Source organism: Oncorhynchus tshawytscha, linkage group LG07 (genome assembly GCF_018296145.1).
Source record: "Oncorhynchus tshawytscha isolate Ot180627B linkage group LG07, Otsh_v2.0, whole genome shotgun sequence".
Lineage (NCBI taxonomy): Eukaryota > Metazoa > Chordata > Actinopteri > Salmoniformes > Salmonidae > Oncorhynchus > Oncorhynchus tshawytscha.
In genome coordinates this window covers 57,643,915-57,660,386 of record NC_056435.1, presented here as the reverse complement: position 1 = coordinate 57,660,386, position 16,472 = coordinate 57,643,915, and the positions used below count along the sequence as shown (strand labels likewise).

The window sequence follows — 16,472 nt, the reverse complement described above, 5'->3', positions numbered from 1 at the left end:
CATAGAGGACGGGAGACAGGAAGACGCCTTCCATAACAACATTGGTGGACTGTGGCTGCAACTACAGCGTGACAAAGTTGACCGCACATCAGCAGAGTACCCGGTATTGTGACACCAGGGCCAAGGACATGTCACATGCTGTTGCTGAACATAATGGTATTGCCCTGGGAGCAATCTACAGCTGCCAAATGTGCCAAGGTCAAGGGCACACACAGACTCACACTCGTGTGAACACAGAGCTTCACAGCCTTCAATAGTTTTATAATGTGAGACGCAAAATAATGTCTCTCAAGCCTGTCAACCAGATCTAATGTTAACCTCTGTAGTGAAATAATGTTTGAAGTAGTGCCTTTAGTAATCCTAGTGACACAAAGTTCTATGCAATATCTACAATTCACTTTTCATAGACACAATTTAGTGGATGACAATTACAACTTTTCAAGTAGTGTTCTCCAGACGACACATGCTCCGATCAGTGGTAGAGAAACTGCAGCAGAAGCAGCGTCTGTGGCATCTATCCACTGCTCTAAAGTTTAATGAAGTCACAGCGTAAGTACTGTGGGTCATCTGCTAGCAATCAGACAAAACACAATTTACAACAGAACGGCATGCTATGTGCAAACACACACACACACACACACACACACACACACACACACACACACACACACACACACACACACACACACACACACACACACACACATCCTCCAACCTAGAATAGTGACAGAGCGGAAGGACCACTTTAGAAGTTATTTATAATATGTAGAAACACACCCTCACATGATTGCTGAACTCCATCCTCTCCTCCCTCTCCTCCCAGACACGGTACCACCCTGGTTGTCAAACAATGAGTTACTGGGCTTGTTCGAAACTGCAGCCAGCCTTGCATGAGACTGCCGACTGACTGATCTACAAATAACCTTACATCATAAATAATTACTCAATATTATTTGTAGATCATTCAGTCACAATTGACTGAAAATGCATCACATTGGCTGCAATGTCAAACATGCCCAATCACTTTCCTAACAGTGTAAAATTATTTTTTTATAATATGGCTTGACACTGCAGGAGTCATCTGTGCCAAGAACTCAAGCACAGTCATGTACAGAGCCTTCTATTTACAATAGAGACATTTACATTAGAAGGCTCTCGTCATGTCTAGCTAGATTTGACCACTATGTATACCTCTTCCATGGAGTTCAGAGTTAACTGAGGATACAAGAAGCAATTTATCAGACAAAAGCCCATAAAACAGACAGACATAATGGGCCCATATGGCATAGATTATAAGATTAGAAACTCCCACCCCTTACCCAATTAAAACATATCTTGCTGTCTGCAGGGATCTCAGAGTCTGTCCTCAGAAGGAAATTAGAGACTACAGGGGACCCGTGTGTGGGTGAGTAGCCAATGGGGGCTTGGAAATTAAATTAACGTCCCCCTGAGAGGCAGGCTGGAGAGGTGCGTGTCTGTGGACATGGCGATTCAACATATTGTGCCATTGTGAACATGAATGTGCTCTGGCCCAATGTTGATCTTTTCCACTTTAGGCAAAGGTCTGGAAGTGTACACCCGTTAGATAGGGCAGGCTTCCACCACTTCAATATGACTGGCCGATAAAGTCATCTGAAAAGTACAACGTCTGAAAATTTCCCTTGGAGCAATGCTCTCATCAGTTGGTCAGTACAATGATGTTGTATTGGGCAGAGGGAATCGCCTTTCTGTTGGGGTCGCTAGGGGAAAAGCTTGAGCCAATCACTAGTACAGGAGGCTAAAGGGCAAAGATGAAATGACAAATACTCCCCCTTGTGGCTGAATCAGGCACAACTATTGTTACCAAACAAATAACTAGCCTACTGATATTGTTGCACTCCCTTTGTATAGTGGTCTCAGGCCTAGTTACATGGTCTGTAACGTGATTGAATGTGTGCATTTATATACTGAACAAAAATAAATGCAACATGCAACAATTTCAAAGATTTTACTGTTACAGTTCATATAAGGAAATCAGTCCATTGAAATAAATAAATTAGGCCCTAATCTATGGATTTCACATGACTGTGCAAGGGTGCAGCCATGGGTGGGCTTTGGAGAGCATAGGCCGACCCACTTGGCAGCCAGGCCCATTCACTGGGGAGCCAGGCCCAGTCAATGAGAATTTGTTTTCCCCCACAAAAGGGCTTCACGACAGACAGAAATACTCCTCAGCACACCCACACCCCACCTCAGATGATCCCGCAGGTGAAGAAGCCGGATGTGGAGGTCCTGGGCTGAAATGGTTGCACGTGGTCTGCTGTTTGGAAGTACTGCCAAATTCTCTATTACAACAGTGGAGGCAGCTCATGGTAGAGAAATTAACATTCAATTCATCATTGGCATTGTGTTGTGACAAACCTGCACATTTTAAAGTGACCTTTTGCCCCCAGCACAAGGTGCACCTGTGTAATGATTATGCTGTTTAGTCAGCTTCTTTATATGCCACACCTGTCAGGTGGTTAGATTATCTTGGCAAAGGAGAAATGCTCACATTTGTGCACAGAACGAAATAAATAAGCTTTTTGTGCATATGGAACTTTTTGTGGAATTTTTATTTAAACTCATGAAACATGGGACCAACACTTTACATGTTGGGTTTATTTTTGTTCATTGTATGAGAAATCAGTGTTTGAGGACGGTGTTGGGTGCACAGGTGCCCAGGGAGACAGCAACCTTGCCTTAGGTCCAGCTCTGACTTGACTCCTTTGGGTTGGCGAGCTAAAGCGGATTATTATGTTCAGATGGTGACGGAAACAAATGTATAAAAAAACTACAAACAGGCATACCTAAACTAAAGAGACAACATCAAAACGAAAGGCTTTATGGCCACCAAACCAACCCAGCAGCCTCATGGCTCTCAAGCTGGGACACTGACCAACTGAATTGGCAGCACCTGATGTGCTTATCAACCAGGCTCAACACCTGGACAAGTTTGCTGCTGCCCCCTGGCGGGAGAATGGAGTGTGGAAGTGGTAGTGAGCTGTAGTGTGCGGTCTCAACTAAGTAACCTATTCCATAACACTTTCCATGAACACAGATATGGGGAGAAGAGAACACAGAAATTCCACAGTTGAAAGAGGGAGACATCAGTTTGTGTAATGGTATGTAGAAGACAAAGGGACCACGACCCAACTGGATACATTTTGAGTTGTAATTAAAAATAATGCCATTATAACAGTTAAAATAAATTAACAGTGAAATGTATTGCGCTAAAGCAGTGAAGGAACAGAGGACTTTCCCAGGGGGACTAAAGTTCGTGCTTCTCTGTACATGTGTCTGAAGCCTGGGCCAGTGCTAAAAAAAAAAAGGGGGAAAAAAGCAATTCAGTAGGATTGCCGAGCTAGGATCAGACCCCAGCCCGTCACTCAAACATTTCATAAAGCCCTGGTCTTGACACCATGATCACCACAGCCAGTCAAACATTACAACACGTCACATTAAGATAAGCTTACATCACATTGGCCACCAATTGTTTAGCTCCATCATGGGGAAATGAGAAGCAGAGCCATCATCACACATGGTGGAAATTATATCAAGCCATGGTGTTTTTTTGTTTTACTTGTAAACATATAATGTGCATTAAATATTTCTATATCTCTGACCACAGGATATGGCCCTAATAGCTGAAGCCCTATCATTACTCTGGAAGCTCTGAAGACTGAACAGGTATCGGAAAATCTCACCCCTTAATGCGTACAGATGGTAAATTAACTCTCTAGGGCAGGGTTTAAAGATATAGGATTGCCGGCCTATTTTGAGAGACTCTACTTAACAGCCCATGGTTCAACTCATATTGTCCCATTACATTCTTCTTACAACGTACAATGGATCCTCCTACCAGAGCACACTGCTGCTGTGAGACAGGCAGACAAGCTGTTGTCACACTTCATTCCATATCCACTAACACACATACTGTATATATTGAACAGGTTGAGGGTAACGTGAGCAATAATTATGTCTTCAGCCATCTTAACTGACGTGTTTCACAGATCATCGACGGTCTCCGTAAGTGGCCAGGTACTACTTTGTGTAACGTGACTGCACACAGGCCACACTTTACAGAGTCCACATGCAGGGGCTCAACACAATCATGTGTTTAGACAGCCTGTCTATCATCACAGGTCAGGGCTCCGGCCAAACATCATCACAGGGAGACCACGGTGGTTTAGAGGGCTTCAGGGTAAAGTATAGGTGGAGAGGGAAACAGGGGGACGGAGTTGACACATTGGCTAGTCTGAGTCTGGTCTCAAAACGTGGCTCCAGGCTTCATCAAACCTCACAGAGAACGACAGGGAAATCCACATGGATGCAGGGGTGCTCCAGCTTTATGGTTCCCTATATGAAAAAAAAACACAAGAGAGACAGAATGATGAACTAAAACTAAAGCACATGATCATTCATTAGTTACCTAAACGTTGAGATGTGAGATCAGGATTTTGGATATCGCCATATCGGATATACTGGTGTGGGGGTGGGACAATTTTCATCATGCATACTAGGGGGGTGTCCAATAGAGTTTCTATTGGAGAAATTCAGATTGGAAGCAAACAGGAACTTTTGTATTTTGTATTCCAAATGGGGGCCGTTACCTGACAGAGGGGGCCGTTACCTGACAGAGGGGAACGTTACCTGAGGTATGAGGTTTTTCTGAATCTTCTTCAGTTTGGCCCTCTTGCGGCCATTCTTCGTCACAACCGTCTCCTCATAGAACTCGTGGGCCAGGTCTCCATCCTCGTCGAAGTACAGGGAGCTGAAAGCAGATAAGACATAAGGGTTACTGCTGGGTGTGGTCTAGTCTGATTAATCAGGCTGTAATACACAATTAATTGGTATGTACAGCCTTGGACTAATTCCTGCAAAATCGTGTAAATGTTCCTTACAAGCCAGAATGTTGAATATAATATCATTTAAACTTACTCTACCAATTGTGAGGTTTATCAGTAAGCTGCTCGATTTTTTTGAACAAAATATCCACAGGAAAGTATTGCTTATCACAACTTTTTAGAGAGCCGGGTTGATTCGGTTCAGTACCAAGAAAAGTTTGTTTTATATTCAATATTCTGTTCTCTCAACAATAGCTATTGAACCAAGCGTTCCATGACAATGAACAGTTGTACAGTCTGAATTAGGGGAGGATGGAGAACAAATAGACACCTTTTTTGTATGCCAATTTCAATTGTTCTCCATCCTCCCAAATCAGAATATATAAATGTTCATTGTCATGGCATGCTTGGTTCAATAGCTATTGACAAGAGAAATACAAGAGAAATATACCAAATATCCAACATAAAACAAACTTTACTTTGGTGCTGAACCGAACCATACACCTACTGGCTCTCTAAAAAGTTGAGTAAACAATACTTTCCTGTAGATATTTGGTCAAATTTCAAGCAGCTGAAGATCAAACCACACAGACAACGAGTAGAGTAAGTTTAAAATGTAATTTTATTCAACATTCTTTCTTGTAAGGAACATTTTAATTATTTTGCAAGCATTAGTTTGAGGCTGTATATAACAATTAATTGTGTTACTCCGTGATTAATCAGACTAGGTGTTCTCCACAGATACACTACCTGTTTTAGAACACCTACCGGTACTCATTCAAGGGTTTTTCTTTATTTTCTACATTGTTGAATAATAGTGAAGACATCAAAACTATGAAATAACACATGGAATAATTTAGAAACCAAAAAAAGTGCTATATAAAATACATTTTGATTTGTTTGTGAGATTCTTCAAATAGCCACCCTTTGCCTTAATGGCAGCTTTGCACACTTTTCAGCGGCAAGGACTGGGAGACTAGTCAGGATCGAGGGAAAGATGATCGGAGCAAAGTACAGAGAGATCCTTGGTGAAAACCTGCTCCAGAGCGCTCAGGAACTCAGACTGGGGCGAAGGTTCACCTTCAAACAGGATAACGACCCTAAGCACACAGCCAAGACAACGCAGGAGTGGCTTCGGGACAAGTCTCAGAGACCTGAAAATAGCTGCACAGCGACGCTCACCATCCAACCTGACAGAGCTTGAGAGGATCTGCAGAGAAGAATGGGAGAAACACCCCCAATACTGGTGTGCCAAGCTTGTAGAGTCATACCCAATAAGACGGGGTATGCTACAATTTCTAAAACCCTGTTATTGCTTTGTCATATGGGGTATTGTGTGTAGATTGAGGGAATTTAAACAAAATCTATTTTAGAATACGTCTAACGTAACAAAATGTGGAAAAAGTCAAGGGGTCTGAATACTTTCCGAATGCACTATAGGTACTTATGATGCTGTATTTACCTTTGTCTGGTAAACACGAAGGGCGTCGCCCTTTGGAAACTTCGGAGCCTCGCCAGCGACTGTTCGTCGACTCCCTCTTTGGTTGGATCACCATCAACACTGCCTGAACCAGCAAAAGGCCAATAACCCTTGGTTTTGGAGCCACTACCTCCCATCTTCAACTGTAGGACATTATTTTCTTGGCCAGACTGCACCCAGGAGATGTAGCTAGTTGGTGCTCGATGAAGGTGTTGACAGTTCGAGACAGGGACGTTGTTAATCAAGTAGAAGACAGTAGCTAGCTCGAATCTAAAGGAATTACAGAGAAAGGAAGTTACTAGAAGCTAGATATGGATGAATGGTGACAAACATTTCCCTGGCAGCTGCTGGTTTTGCTAGAGACCACATTACCTGCAGTCTTAGCTATGTTGACATCTTTTGCTAGCTAGCTAGCCATTTGTTACTATTTAGCATGAGTTAGTGGTCTTTCATCTAGTATTCTATACTCAAGCAATAAGGCCAGATGGGGTGTGGTATGTGGCCAATATACCATGACTAATGGCTGTTCAAGATCACAACACGGAGTGCCTGGATACAGCCCTTAGCCGTGGTATATTGGCCATACACCACAGACCCCCAAGGTGCTTTATTGTTATTATAAACTGGTTGCCAACGAAATTAGAACAGTAAAAGTAAATGTCATGCCCGTGGTATACGGTCTGTTATACAACAGGTGCTTCTAATCCTGAATGCTAATTGGTTAAAACCACTTTCCAGCCGGTGTCTATTCCACAAATTACCACAGGCTAAATCTGACGTTAAAATGCCCATTAGTCATGCCCATTCCATGTGACTACGCAATCCACTGTCTCATCAACCCAGCCGGGCAATATATAAAGTTGATCTCCACTATAAAAAGCGTCTTTTTATTCTCACATTCTCAGATTTGTGGGCTCCTGAGTGGCGCAGCAGTTTAAGGCACTGCATCTCAGTGCTAGAGGCATCACTACAGATCCTGGTTCGATTCCAGGCTGTATCACAACCCGGATGTGATTGGGAGTCCCAACTTTCCCATTGTAATGGGAATGTCAAGAGTCGGGATGAGAAACAGCCTCTCAGCCAGTAGAAATCATGAATCAGATGGTATTGTTTTTACAGATATATACAAAGAAATGTCAATTGAAAAAAGCTACAACGAAACAAAGTACTGTTTACACTTTCCAGCTTCAGTTTGAAGTGATTGTGTTAGTTGTGTTGTTGGCTAGCTCCTATCAACAACAGTGACGTGAAGAGAGAGCACATTTTCTATGCCAGGCGAAATCACGTCTCATTTGCTCATTGTTATGGATGTAGCCTAATAAATGTCACTAGAAAGCTGCTTAAACAAATGCAGCTACTGTTGTTATTCTGGCTGCACTGTTTGGCGTGACTAAGTTAGCCATAGTTAGCTAGCCAGCAAGCAAGGGATAAGAACGTTGCCAGCCAGTATGGTAATAGAACATTTAGAACGAAAGACTGGGTCGCGTCCATAGATATAGAACAAAAAGACTGAATGACCGGGTCGCGTCTCTGGCAACCGAACTGATAGAACGAAAGACCAGCCAGCCAGCTTGGATAGCAACACAAATTGTCAGGACTATAAGCTTGTGGAAGGATGAAAGAGTATGAATAAGTTAATCAAAATAACATGAACATGTCAATCATTATTTGAATATGTTGCTAACCCGTTGCATAAAATACTTTGCCTCGTCCCTAACAACACCCCATGCCAATATACCCTCCAAACACCAGCTTCTCGGTCATTATCACTTAATTATAAACTTGGTGGTTCAGCTCTGAATGCTAATTGGCTGACAGCCATGGTATATCAGACCGTAGACCACGGGCATGACAACATTTATTTTTACTGTTCTAATTACGTTTGTAACCAATTTATAATAGCAATAAGGCACCTTGGGGGTATGTGGTATATGGCCAACATACCACGGCTAAGCGCTGTATCCAGGCATTCCGTGTTACGTCGTGATTCAGAACAACCGTTAGCCGTGGTATATTGGCCATATAAACACACCCTCGTGCCTTATTGCTTAAATATACCACGGCCGATCAGCATTCAGGCCTCGAACCACCCAGTTTATTTTTTTTTTAAACATCGCAAACGAGCATGGTAGGATTTGAGGCTGGCGTTAGTTTCCCCAAACCAATATAGCTTAGCTAGCTGTTAGCGAGCTGTTTACACCAACGACGTCCTGTCATCATCCGTAGCTATCTAGCGGACAACTCACTTATAACTTTCCTGTTAAATAGCAGCATGTCATATCTGAAACGGGTTGAAGTATTGAGCTTGGCAGAACATTCCAGCGTGTCTGAGGCGGTGATATGCTAGTTGTAGCTAAGGCCCTTCAGAATATCAGATAGCTAGCTACAAAACGCCATACGTGCTGTCACGTTTCCATTTGATTGTTACATGCTTGAAAGCGCATTCACTATCGCCATACCCAGAGTAATTTCAGCGTGATGTCGATTGAAATCTAGGAAGTGGCAACTTCCTTTGACGACGAATGCCTTCAAAACACAAACAGCTCTCTCATGCTGAAAAAGCTAGACACAGCTTTCAGCCTCTCCCTCACTTCCGTCAAATGGAGGGAATGTACCTGCGTCACTTCCAGTCTATTTGTTTTATTACTTTCCTTGTTGGGAAGGAAAGGAGATGAGGAAAGAGAGCAGATAAGCAAAATAGTCTACTCTAAAGTGGGTGATGTAACGTTAAGTCAAAGTAACAACACTGATAACAAAATAAATATTCAATGACTTATCTTTTTATTATTGGAAATATGAGCACTGCAAAATATATTTATTTCCTTAGATATGTAATTCCCATAATAAAACATGCATGACACTGGCTAATTAAAAGTTTAAAGGATTTATCTGAGTAATTTTGACAAATGGCTTCCCAGAAAGCTGGGCCATGTGCAGTAGGAAGAAAATGTTTTTTAAACAGGGAGAGACCTAAAACTGTCCCTGTAAGAACACAGAATTTTGTTTTTGATTGAAATACATTTTTGCTACAGTATGCACTACTGAACACAGCCCTGGTCTAAAACTGTTGTCAAGTTTCATCACACGTCCCTAAACTAAGATAGAAATCTAGAGAAAGCCCACAACAGATTGGCATGTCAGACGCATTCAATGATCCCTTTATTAACAAGGGGAATTATTGGAGTAACAGCTCAATACAATTAAATTTTCAGTTATTGCAACCTCCCCCAACATCTGAGCAGCAGAATACATTTTCCCAGTGGAGAAACTCCAGTTCTCCAGTTAAGCGGTGTCCATAGCGGACATCTACCGGGTGTCCAGTCAATGACGTTATCGTCGGTCCTCACTCCTCAGACAACTTCTTCCAGTCATTCACAGTAGTGCCCAATCCAGGCCTCACAACACCCATAGTAGTAGCCCACATGTTTGCTCTAAATATCTCTACCTTCTCTCCTAGCTTACACTACTATGTCCCTGGGCTGAGTTAGTCGGCAGGCGACTGCCGACTAACAAATAAATAAATAAATAAATAAAAATAAATCTCTCTTTCCCATGCAAATAAATAAATAAGAGAAAGAGAGAGAGGACATGTTCATACATTGTGTTTGGTATCATATTAAGTTGAAATTATTTGAGCACGTTCATGACAGTGCTTTTAGGTTATATTGCCTATGGACACTCACTCTGGTTTTGACGTTCAGGGCCTCTATGACCTCTCGTACCTGTGTCCGGGAGCCTATGTGCAGGTGTTTGGCTGTATCTTTGGGAAGGTAGAAAGAGGTCCGGCACTTCATTCCCCCATCCAGCTGCCCCGATTCCTGTGGTGAAGACGCCTTCCAAGGGGGTGGGAGTGACACGGGACGAGTCAGCTTAAAAAGGACCCTGATGAAGCCAGTGTATGATCCGTCTCGGTTCTGAAAAAAGGATACAGGAACATAAGTCCTTAGATGGATTGTCAATGGGCATGTCAATACAGTGTGAACATAACGTGCCTGAGGAACTCATACACTGAACAAAAATATGAATGCAACATTTAAAGTGTTGTCCCTATGTTTCATGAGCTGAAATAAAAGATCCCAGAAATGTCCCGTACGCACAAAAATCTTATTTCTCTCAAATTTTGTACGCAAATTTGTTTACATCCCTCTTAGTGAGTATTTCTCCTTTTCCAATATAATCCCTCCACCTGACAGGTGTGGCATATCAAGAAGTTGAATAAAGTTGAATAAATAAATAAATGCAATATAAATATAGGACAAAACACACATCACAACAAGAGAGACAACACTACATAAAGAGAGACCTAGCAAAGCTAGTGAGCTCTATCCCAAATGGATCACTAGACTATACACCCTTGTGGAGATCTGAGAAGACTTGATTGCTATAAGAAACATTGTGAAACTTCCCCCTAGCCTATCAGAGGGCAAGGGGGAGCTATTACAATTTTTACATTTACATTTGACTCATTTAGCAGACACTCTTATCCAGACAGACTTAAAGTTAGTGCATTCATCTTAAGAAAGCTTAAGATACCACGTGACATCTTCTCTGGTCTCCACAAGTGCATAGGGTCTAGGGGCCCACTTGGGATTGGCCATATATTTTTGATGGCCGTTGCAGTTTCCTTCTTCACTTAAAATACACAACACAGAAAAACATGCAGTCCAAAGGTTATTTTAGAAGACAAGAATGTTCCCATGCTCCTGCTATCCCCTATGCTCTAAAAACACCAGGTTTTCTGCTGATAGGGTCGTGCTCTGGGACAAGCTCTCACCTGATTGGATGAAAAAACAAATCCAAAAAGCAGGCTGTTTGTCTCATGGAGTAGTTCACATATTTGAGAAATAATCGACTTCATCTAAAGATTAGTCTGATTAGTTATCTTTATTAAGATGCAATAAGACAGATCTGATTCCCAATCAATAAACATCCTATTGGGATGAGTACACAGTATATGGGAGAAATATAAGGCTCTATCACACTATAGGAAAAAGAGATTGCTTCAGAAAACATGCTCACACGCTTATATATATATTCCTGCTTGTGTGAATGTCTGACTCTCTCAACTCTCACACAAATTGACATGCATATACACTGAATAACAAATATTAAGAATACCTTCTCTTTCCATGACATAGACTAATCAGGTGAATCAAGGTGAAAGCTATGATCCCTTACCGATGTAACTGGTTAAATAAACTTAAAATCAGTGTTGATGAAGGGGGGGAGACCCCTTAAAGAAGTATTTTTAAGCCTTGAGACCATTGAGACATGGATTGCGTAGGTGTGCCATTCAGAGGGTGAATGGGCAAGACAAAATATTTAAGTGCCTTTGAACAGGTATGGTAGTAGATGCCAGGCGCACAGATTTGTGTCAAGAACTGCAACACTGCTGGGTTTTTCACACTCAACAGTTTTCCGTGTGTATCAAGAATGGTCCACCACCCGAAGGACATCCAGCCAACTTTGTGGGAAGAATTGGAGTCAACATGGGCCAGCATCCCTGTGGAACACTTGACACCTTGCAGAGTCCATGCCCCGATGAATTGAGGCTGTTCTGATTGGTGTACTCAGTGTATATACCCACAAACCAACACACATACAGTGATCGCGTGCACACACACACGCACACACTGGGTTGGATACTTACTCGCACAGCTCAGGCTCTGTTTGTAAAGGCCCTAGATGAATTCTCCACACAGGTCTCACCATGTGATCTGGGTGTAGCTGCAAGGCTGGAAGTCATGTCCCTTCCCACCCTGCCCTGTGAACAACGAGGGCCCCTCAACTCTCACACTATCCACCACCAACTGGACCACTTGGCTGGACCTCTGGGAATCTCTCACCTGCCTGGGAGTCAGGGGTGCTGCTGGGGGCGGAGCGGCTGGTGGTTCCGGTGCCAGCTCAGTGCGATCATTTAGGCTGAGATCTTTCAGCTCAATCAGCTCACACTTGGAGATCCCGTTGACCCAGGCAAAAAGCCGGGCAATGGCCTGTGGAGACTCACTGCCCATGGTTAGCATGGACTACACCTACACCTGGTCCATGCAGCGAACTCAGTCTCGCTGTTATTAATCCGTCCACGGACCATCGCAGCATCCGTATTTTAAGCCTTGATCATGTCAGATGATGTCTATCTTGCAGAGAAAGTGTTGGCGTGATGAGCAGTGATGAGCAGTGTGCCAGAACAGGTGTCAGATGAACAACATCTGTTCTTGGAGTCCTCTTCAGGCTCTGTCACAGACCAGTCAGGCTTTCTAAATCAGAGGGAATTTAAAAAATACATCTTTCTACAGGAGTTCTTTAATCACATTCAGACTTCATCACATCCCAGTATCCTGACTGCTGTCTATACCTGGAACAGAAAGACAGAAGATGAACCAGCTGACTGCACTCATTCCTTTCACAGACTTCATTTTCATCCACCAAAACTAGAGAAAGATTTAAATTCTGTTTAACAGTTCAACAGCAAGAAAAGTAGTTGGTAGAATACAGCTGGCTCTGGCTACATATGAAATATAGCCTACAAATGGAGAAAAAAAATGTAGATTAATATTTGTTGGCCAAAACCAGGATTCATAAGATTATATATAAAACGTGGGACAAGTTGACTAGTTTAATCTTGCACGAGAGCATAGCTTTCACGTGACAGCGAATGAGGAAGATATTTCAGACATTCAATGGAAACTTTTGACATGACAGAAACATGACAGGCCACCTGTATTCATGTGACTGTTGGGAAAGAGGCACTCAGCGGGGATTGACATGAGGAAAAAATGATCCATGACTATACAGACTGTAGACAAAAAGGCACTATTCTACTAGGGAATGCATACAATTGAGAGGTTGAATGAAAATTGCCTATCTATTGCTATTCCAAGCATGTGCAGTATGCTCATTTAGGCTATAACTCCTGGAATAGAATAAAGGATTTCCTTCACTCTGAATTGAAAGTGATATATCTTAGCTAAAAGAGCAGCCCTGACAAAGGTCGACCCCCTAGACCCCCTAGCTGTGACCAAGTCAAGTGCAACTATAATATTTTTGATTTTAGGAATGCAGTTGTTGGAGTTGGAACGATTGTGTCCCCTATAGCGTAATGTATTGACAAGAATAAGAACAGGCGCTGCACGGTCACACCTCGCCAACTGGGCCACCACTACGTGTAGCTCAGCAACAACTATCCACATCGGTTACAAATTAGTTACACAGACTCGACCATGTTTAACAGTTTTAAAAAAAAAATCTATAGGATAAAAAGGAAAGCCTATAGTGTATATTGGTGTTAAATTGTAATTTACCATTGGAGATGTTATTGAGGTCATCACATCGTTTCTTTAAACGCAATTTCACACTAGGCTATAGATATATATACATTCCAGAACGTCACTATTCTCGATGACAATGCTAATAACGACCAGTTAACCACCCGTTTTAATCCGATGGCTACCCAGTTTTAGTGACACCGCGCGCGACCCACCATGATGCACCACAAACTTTACGTTCGTAAAAAAGGATTTTGGAAGTCTGCTCACCTCCTCATCATTGGTTACGTATTAACCGTGGGCAAATGTTGACTGGGGTCCAAGGTTTAGGGCCATAGGTTAGTTTTTTTTCTCCCCCCAAAACTGTCAATCTCATCAATGTTTGCGCATGCACACTGTCGTCGAGAGATTACTGATGCCTAATCCGGTCCTGTTTCATGTCGTTCCCCACTCATCCGTTTACCCGGATAGCTTCTTCTCCATCAAACAGAGCAGAATATTTCTACATTTACTACTTCCGAAGGCTACAAATTCCTGGAAGTTTTTTTTTAAATGTAATTGTTCACATGAAACAAGTTGCAAGTACATGCCAATAGAAAGCTGTCCAGTGCTGAAGGTGCTGAAATCGATCAGCAGCAAGGTCTGAGAGAAAGTAAGACAGTCCATTTTATGAGATGTGATATTAAAATACTAGACTAGGTATGTAATTTTGAATATTAAAATATTAATCAGATATGATATTCCAAGACAGTGTGTAATTTCCAATTCACCAAATGCCCTATAGAGAAGTTGGCTGTCTGACTGATTAAATATTAACATGTTCAATGTTTTGGAAATCACCAGAAGAGAATCCTCGGGTTAGAAATATGGAGCCATGTTCTCCAAAACACACAGTGGAGATGTAAGCAGAGACGTTAGGCTATATTGTATGAATTTTAAAGGCAATATATAGAACAAGATGAATGTGTGATAAAGTGATAAACAGCAGGTGTGGGCTATGGGGAGGCAGACCCCCCCTATAGTGATCTGCATGGTTGGCCTATACACTATCATGTTCCCTGCTGTTTATGGTTTGCGCCCAGCATGAGTTTATGTTCATCCTTGATTTTCTTCCTTACTCAGAGAGGAAGTCCCATCTTTATCAGGGCCAAGGGAGGGACTCCAAGAGGCCCATAGTAGATAACAAACACTGGGCTGAGAGAGAGTCTGACACTGGGCCATGGGTCACAATAGTGGGAGGAATCCTCTATTTCTCTCCCATTGGAAAAAACCCCCCACACTTTTAATTGTTTTTCAATTCTGATTTGCTATGGCTGCTGAAAACCGAAATTAATCCCCTCATTTCAATGAATCAATCAGAGTAGGCTATTTTCTGCAGAGTAAACCAACATTAATGAACAGGATGCAAAACTGATTCACAAGAAATATGTTGGATTATTAATATTGACCCAGTTGGAAATCCTGAACCGAAACCATTTCATGAATTACAAGAAAGTGTATTCCTACCTTTTGATGTGTTGTGTTGTATAAACAGTTTTTTTTCTCATTCTTGAAAAAGCAAATAGAAGGCAAGAGGAAAAGGTAATGATGGCAAACAGCTTGTTTCCTTCCTGTCCATTTGTACACAGTTGAAATAGAAACTAAGATACAAGTAGTGTATAATCAAACAGACAGACAGAGAGAAAGAGAGAGGAAGAGGAGAGAGAGAGAGAGAGAGAGAGAGAGAGAGAGAGAAAGACACAGTGACAGAGAGAAAGTTAGAGACAGAGAAAGAGAGACAGAGAGCGAGACAGAGAGATAGACAGAGAGAGAGAGAGAGGAAGAGGAGAGAGAGAGAGAAAGACACAGATAGAGAAAGTTAGAGACAGAGAGAAAGAGAGACAGAGCGAGACAGAGAGATAGACAGAGAGAGAGAGAGAGAGAGAGAGACCGCACCAGCTCCCCTTGGGCTCATGTGGTGGAGGAGATCTTCGTGGTCTGTACTCAGCCTTGTCTCAGGGTAGTAAATTGGTGGTCTGTTGATATCCCTCTAGTGGTGTGGGGAATGTGCTTTGGCAAAGTGAGTGGGGTTATATCCTGCCTGGTTGGCCCTGTCCGGGGGTATCATCGGATGGGGCCACAGTGTCCCCCGACCCACCTCTGTCTCAGTCTCCAGTATCTATGCTGCAATAGTCTATGTGCCGGTTGGCTAGGGTCAGTCTGTTATATCTGGTGTAATTCTCTCTTATCTGGTGTCCTTGTGTGAATTTAAGTATGCTCCCTCTAATTCTCTCTCTCTCGGAAGACCTGAGCCCTAGGATCATGCTTCAGGACTACCTGGCCTGATGACTCCTGGCTGTCCACAGTCCACCCGGTCGTGCTGCTGCTCCAGTTTCAACTGTTCTGCCTGCGGCTAGGGAACCCTGACCTGTTCACCGGACGTGCTACCTTGTCCCGGACCTGCTGTTTTCGACTTTCTCTCTCTCTACTGCACCTGCTGTCTCGAACTCTGAATGCTCGGCTATGAAAAGCCAGCTGATATATACTCTGTGAGGTACTGACCTTTTGCACCCTCTACAACCACTGTGATTATTGTTTGACCCTGCTGGTCATCTATGAACGTTGGAACATCTTGAAGAACAATCTGGCCATAAATGGCCATGTACCCTTATAATCTCCACCCGGCACAGCCAGAAGAGGACTGGCCACACCTCAGAGCCTGGTTCAACTCTAGGTGTCTTCCTTTTTCCTATCCACTGTGCTTCTACATCTGCAATGCTTGCTGTTTTGGGTTTTAGGCTGGGTTTCAGTATAGCACTTTGTGAAATCTGCTGACATAAAAAGGGCTTTATAAATACATTTGATTGAAATTTGATTGATTGA

General features: G+C 42.6%; 1 protein-coding gene across 6 annotated transcripts; it reads right to left on the bottom strand.

Moving 5' to 3' along the window:
* Positions 1 to 3,179: 3,179 nt before the first annotated feature.
* Positions 3,180 to 13,991, bottom strand: LOC112254921 (tumor suppressor candidate 2). Of its 6 annotated transcripts, none has more exons than XM_024427890.2 (4): positions 8,805 to 8,961; positions 6,328 to 6,615; positions 4,672 to 4,792; positions 3,180 to 4,377 (listed from the first exon to the last, which is right to left on the bottom strand). In XM_024427890.2, the coding sequence occupies exons 2-4, from the start codon at positions 6,480 to 6,482 to the stop codon at positions 4,312 to 4,314; spliced, it is 342 nt and encodes a 113-aa protein (XP_024283658.1). In that variant the 5' UTR covers positions 6,483 to 6,615; positions 8,805 to 8,961; the 3' UTR covers positions 3,180 to 4,311. The 6 variants fall into 6 exon arrangements, with proteins under 6 accessions (XP_024283658.1, XP_024283659.1, XP_024283657.1 ...); XM_024427891.2 differs by lacking the exon at positions 8,805 to 8,961 and adding an exon at positions 8,592 to 8,770; XM_024427889.2 differs by lacking the exons at positions 3,180 to 4,377; positions 4,672 to 4,792; positions 8,805 to 8,961 and adding exons at positions 10,068 to 10,259; positions 12,192 to 12,700; positions 13,647 to 13,852 and having other exon boundaries at positions 6,494 to 6,615.
* Positions 13,992 to 16,472: the final 2,481 nt, after the last annotated feature.

What these genes read in the sequence shown, in the direction of transcription:
- LOC112254921 (XM_042324687.1), bottom strand. Translation starts at nt 12,368, where the DNA reads ATGCTAACCATGGGCAGTGAGTCTCCACAGGCCATTGCCCGGCTTTTT. An exon ending in CACCCCTGACTCCCAGGCAG is followed by an intron (nt 10,260 to 12,191) that starts GTGAGAGATTCC and finishes TCCTTTTTTCAG; the next exon opens with AACCGAGACGGATCATACAC. An exon ending in CCCTGAACGTCAAAACCAGA is followed by an intron (nt 6,616 to 10,028) that starts GTGAGTGTCCAT and finishes TAATTCCTTTAG; the next exon opens with ATTCGAGCTAGCTACTGTCT.